Genomic DNA, 5,000 nt, shown 5'->3' on the forward strand with positions numbered 1-5,000 from the left:
TATTTAATAACTCTATTGCTGAAGAAGTCATGCGCTGATCTTAATGGATGATGAGAAGTGACATTAAGATTACGAGTTCGATAAGCTGTATTTGTCCCAAACATATTGTGACCATAGTCCACAAAACCGTTGATTATTTTGAAAGTCTCGATCAAGTCACCACGCATTCGACGTTCCAGTAAAGTCGTTAATCTAAGACGCTGTAACCTTTGACGATAAGGGAGTAGACCCATGCCCTCAACTGTCCTCGTAAACTGTCTTTGGCAGTCCTCAATTTCCATTATAATGCCCCAGTTTCCGTGTCTTGCGGTTGGGGCCCAAACCTGCACTGCATATTCCAAATGGGGTCTGACAAAAGCTTTGTAAAATGGTATCAGCACTTCTGGTTTCCTAGATACAACATTCCTAATGATCCATGACGTCATTTGTTTTGCTTTTCCGATCATTCTTCGTACTTGTTCCTGCCAACAAATGGTATCACCAGCTGAAAAAACCACTCCTAGATCTCTTTCCTTTTTAAGCACTTGCAAGCGTGTATGGCCCATCATGTAGTTATTTTTAGGGTTGTCTTTACCAATATGCAAAACGCTGCACTTTGATTCATTAAATTTCATTTGCCACACGTCAGCGCTAGCCCAATGGGATAAGCAGTGTAAGTCCGACTGAATGGTTGCAGGTGATCGTGCGTTTCCTATTAACTTTGAGTCGTCAGCAAATAACGTTGGTTGTATTTGTTGTGATAGCAGGCATGTCATTAATAAACAAAAGAAACAACAAGGGCCCCAAAACGGAACCTTGAGGCACTCCAGATAATACGGATTCCCATGTGGATAATTAGTCACCTACACGGACTGCCATTGTTCTACCAGTAATAAAATTACGAATAATGTTGTTACATTGGCCGGTTATCCCATATGCTTTTAACTTCAACAGGACTAGCTCATGTGGAACTTTATCGAACGCTTTCTGAAAGTCCAAGTAGACTAGGTCTACTACATCCCCATCCTCTAAAATAGTATTGATCTCATGCACTGTTTCCAAAAGATTAGAGAGACACGACTTGCCGTCGAAAAAGCCGTGTTGGTATGGGCTGAGGTTGTCACGCACGTGGGTGTAGAGATGTCTATAAAGTAATTTCTCGAATACTTTACATAAAATGCAAGTAAGAGAAATAGGTCTATAATTGCATGCATCATTGAGTGAACCTTTCTTATGTAAGGCAGTAACTATTGCAGTAACTAGCTCTGTGCCACGGCAGTTTCACGGAGTAACTATTATTTTCTCGAGTCTTTGTTTTTGGCATGTGTTTCAATTCCACGGGTAGAAAAATAAATCAGTTACAGTTGACTCCCGATAAATCGAACCCTCGAGTAACTGATCTACTTATCATTTCCCATTATTATTGTACCGTATCTGTTAAGTCTGTTAAAATCCTTATATTATGTGCCGTATCAAATTACACACCATATCACTCACTATTCAAATTGTAATGTCTTTGTTAACCTCAGACATTGCATGTAAAACCCTGATGAAGAAAGGCAGTGCCTTTCGAAATATTGGCTTTTTTCAACATATTCCTTCACGCTTATATCAGCCTTGCTCTTTTTAGCTCTTTATAAAATTTAAATCGCTGATAAGGTCCTTCACCAGGATTCGGTGCTTCTGTCTTGTTACGCTGGTCCTCCTTGCTTAAAGACTTACTCAGGCTACTACGAAAACCAGGAGGTGCGCGATAGTCTTTGCGCATCTGACGTATGACGTCATTCCAAATGGCGCAGGAAATTCAGACTGTCGACGAAAAAATCTTTAAAAATGTTACCCTTGAAACCACAGGACACCCAGGATTATTAACTGCGTTCTCCTTCGTCGACCGCAATTAGGCCCAAGATTAGCTTTAATGAATGTTTAGGATTCTTTCTGTATAAAGGTTTGTTTCATTTTGCAAATTAGTGTAAGCCGTTAAAAAACGTATCGAAATTTAAAGTTGAATTGAAGTTCTTTTGATGGTAACATAGGGCAATGAAAGCTTATCGCTTGGTACTTCCGAATGTCCATTTACTTTTTAACTTAATAAATACCTTTTCCATTTTCTAAAAACAACTATCGTAGGTATTTTGACGACGAAAGAGGCTGCCTCAACTGTTCATGTTGCGGTGAAGGCAATCATACAGTGGAGGAAGAATGCAAAAGAAAATTGGGACCAGGATCGAACATGATCTGTTCTTTTAACAGGAGCGCCACTGGGTGTAAATCTACCTCACCATTACCCAAAGCTGAAACCAGCAGAAGTCACGTTGTTACGACAAGGCTTCCTAACCAGAGCTCTTCCGATTTTATCACGCCATCGCCCCAAAGTGAAACCACCAGCAGTCACGTTGTTACGGCTGGGCGTTTTAACCAGAGCATCTCCAGTCGCGATTTTATCACGCCATCGCAACAAACTGTAACCACCACCAATCAAGATGCCGCCACGTCTAAGCCGGTTACGAGCAGCATCAATCACCCAAAGGAGATAAGCGAACCTTTTTTAATTGCAGTAGTGATTGTATCGTTTTTGGTGTTATTTGGGATCGTTGTGGCAACTCTTTATTTTCTTTACCCGGAATCGATGCAACGATGCTGGAGGTGCAGGAATGAAGCTGCGATTGACCCTCAAATGGGAATTGAACTTGGGCAAAATCCCGGGGAAAGGACTGCAATGGTGCTAAAAGGTATGTCGACACTTTTTCCTTTATGAGGGGCTTAAATTGGCCAATTAGTTAGGCTGGAAGATCCTTTAGTCATTTAATATACGATCTTCTGAACGTCAATCATCAGTGGTATGCGGTTACACTGAGTGCCGACTAAGGCACGCCATCAAATGGCTGCAAGGATGCCGGCGACCTTGCATTGATACAGACCTCATTGCTTTTATCGTGTAAACTGTGTTATTGTAATTCTAATTAGTCTACAATGCCATCAAAAAAGCAAAAGTTTGCTTCAAAGCAGGGCCACCTGCAACCTCGCTTCCATTCCTAGGCGAAGTAACTTAGCTACAACTGTAAAATGGTCTATTCTCAGTTCGTAAAAGAATTGAAGTGGACATACATCGCCTACACAAGCTTAGTCCTTGTTTCAATATAATAGTACGAAGCCAAGAATTTCAAAGATATTAACCTATAGAGTGTTTTCACTCACATGATCAGTAACCTTGTTTTTCCACCGAAACAAAAGAAAACATTTGCATGATAATAGAAATCAATTCCCATAGGATTCCTTGGGTACATGGCCGGCGCCGCCGTTCCATTGTTTAGGAACAGCGATATAGCCGCCGTGACGTCACGTGAAAACACTATATAATCATTCCTGGTAGCGCTTGACATATACATTTCTGAGAATTCCTGCGAGACATGCCCCCATGCCAGTTCTGAAAAGGGTCCGCCAAATTCTACGAATCCTTCTTGACTAAATCCTGGATCCGCCGAAAAATAATGCGATTACAAGCAAATTAATGGAATTAGTTAGTCCACAGTTGTCGCCGCGTAGTTTCAGAGTGTAACTTTCCAACATATGATGATATCGGTGTTTGCGAAATCTTTCTTGGCAAAAAATGACCACATCTGCAACTGGATTCTCCAGAGACATGACATTTTCAACATCCAACAACAATGCAACTTTAGCCACAATTGTCCCGGGCTTACCAACTAAATTTCAGTCAGGGAGCCCACATCCAAGCCCATTGATGCCTCAACTATCTCAAAAAATTGGTGACTCCGGAGCAACTGGTGATAAGGTTGTCTTTGTGGTGGTCATTGCTCCCCTTGTAATTGTGGTATTTGGTGCTTTTGTGATAATTTACGTGTTGTGTAAGAGGAGGAGGTCTAGAAGCTCTTCTTGAGGTAACAGTGATGTGGAGACAGGAAACATCCCCCATTCAAGCAATGATATGATCGAGTTAATGGATATCCGTGTAAACAACACAGGTAATAACTCCTAAATGCAAACGAATAAAGGGAACTTAGTGTTGGCATGAAAGAAAGAACCTGCCAGTGAGTGTTATCACAATTAACATATAATTTATTTATGAATTGAAACCCCACTTGTAGTTCTGGCATATTCCTCTAAAAAGAGGAAACAGGAAGTATTTCCTAGCTTATAGTAGGGCCAGAATACCAGGTTAAAATCTTTTTGACAAGCTGTTAGATAACGAGTCCAGAAGAAGCCAACTACGCACAATTGTGGCCAAAACTTCTTGTGACGCCTTCAATAATACAGACAAAAATAACTTATAGTATGCTTCTTCCAACCCCCATTTTTTCCTGCTGTATGAAAAATCTGGAATCCTGACACTAGAACCAGGAAAACAGAATCATGATCCAGATCCTTAATATTCTGGATACAGAAAATGAGAAACTGGAAGAAAATTAAATGGAAGGTCAGGCATGTAGAAATATTAATTATTAAAATCAATCAATCAATCAATCACCGAAGGCAGAACAGAACAAACTACTGTAGTTGTTGCATATAATGTACACAAGGCCCTTAGCCAATCTGGTCTCTGTACTTTTTTGAAAGGAGAGAGCTGATGCAATGACACTTAAACTTGTCAACAAGGTTACTGGAAACTTGCAGCATTAAGGCTGCAGAACTTCCTGCCAGCTAGAAACACAGTTGAAACCTACTACTTTTTGAGGAATCTGAGGGCGTTAAATTTGTTCTCCCACTTTGTAACATCAAACGTTGTATTTATTATGATCATGAGTTTCAGGCTTATAGATCACAAAAACATTTCCAGCAAATTTTAAATCCTATGAAAAATATCTTATAATATTATTCTTCTTGTTTTGTATCTATTGATAATTAATTTAAGCACAATATTATTCAGCTTGTGGCTGTGGCTGTGCTTGGTCATTAATGAAGTATCCAGGTATATCAATCTCTCTAATAGTGGTAGTGCATTATGAGCACACCCACATTTCCTAAACTGTCTTTTCTTGACAATTGTGCAGCCATATTTGCAT

General features: G+C 40.1%; 1 protein-coding gene across 3 annotated transcripts in view; it reads left to right on the forward strand.

Annotated features, from left to right (window-relative positions):
- The window catches only part of LOC138000336 (histone-lysine N-methyltransferase, H3 lysine-79 specific-like), a 31,956-nt gene that overhangs the window by 14,227 nt on the left and 12,729 nt on the right, over positions 1-5,000 (forward strand). For all 3 annotated transcript variants that reach the window (XM_068846662.1, XM_068846661.1, XM_068846663.1), the window contains one exon: positions 2,110-2,711. In XM_068846662.1, the coding sequence (XP_068702763.1) occupies positions 2,110-2,711 (602 nt within the window). The remainder of the gene's footprint in view (positions 1-2,109; positions 2,712-5,000) is intronic.

Source organism: Montipora foliosa, chromosome 4, assembly GCF_036669935.1.
Source record: "Montipora foliosa isolate CH-2021 chromosome 4, ASM3666993v2, whole genome shotgun sequence".
In the NCBI taxonomy this organism is placed as follows: Eukaryota; Metazoa; Cnidaria; class Anthozoa; order Scleractinia; family Acroporidae; genus Montipora; species Montipora foliosa.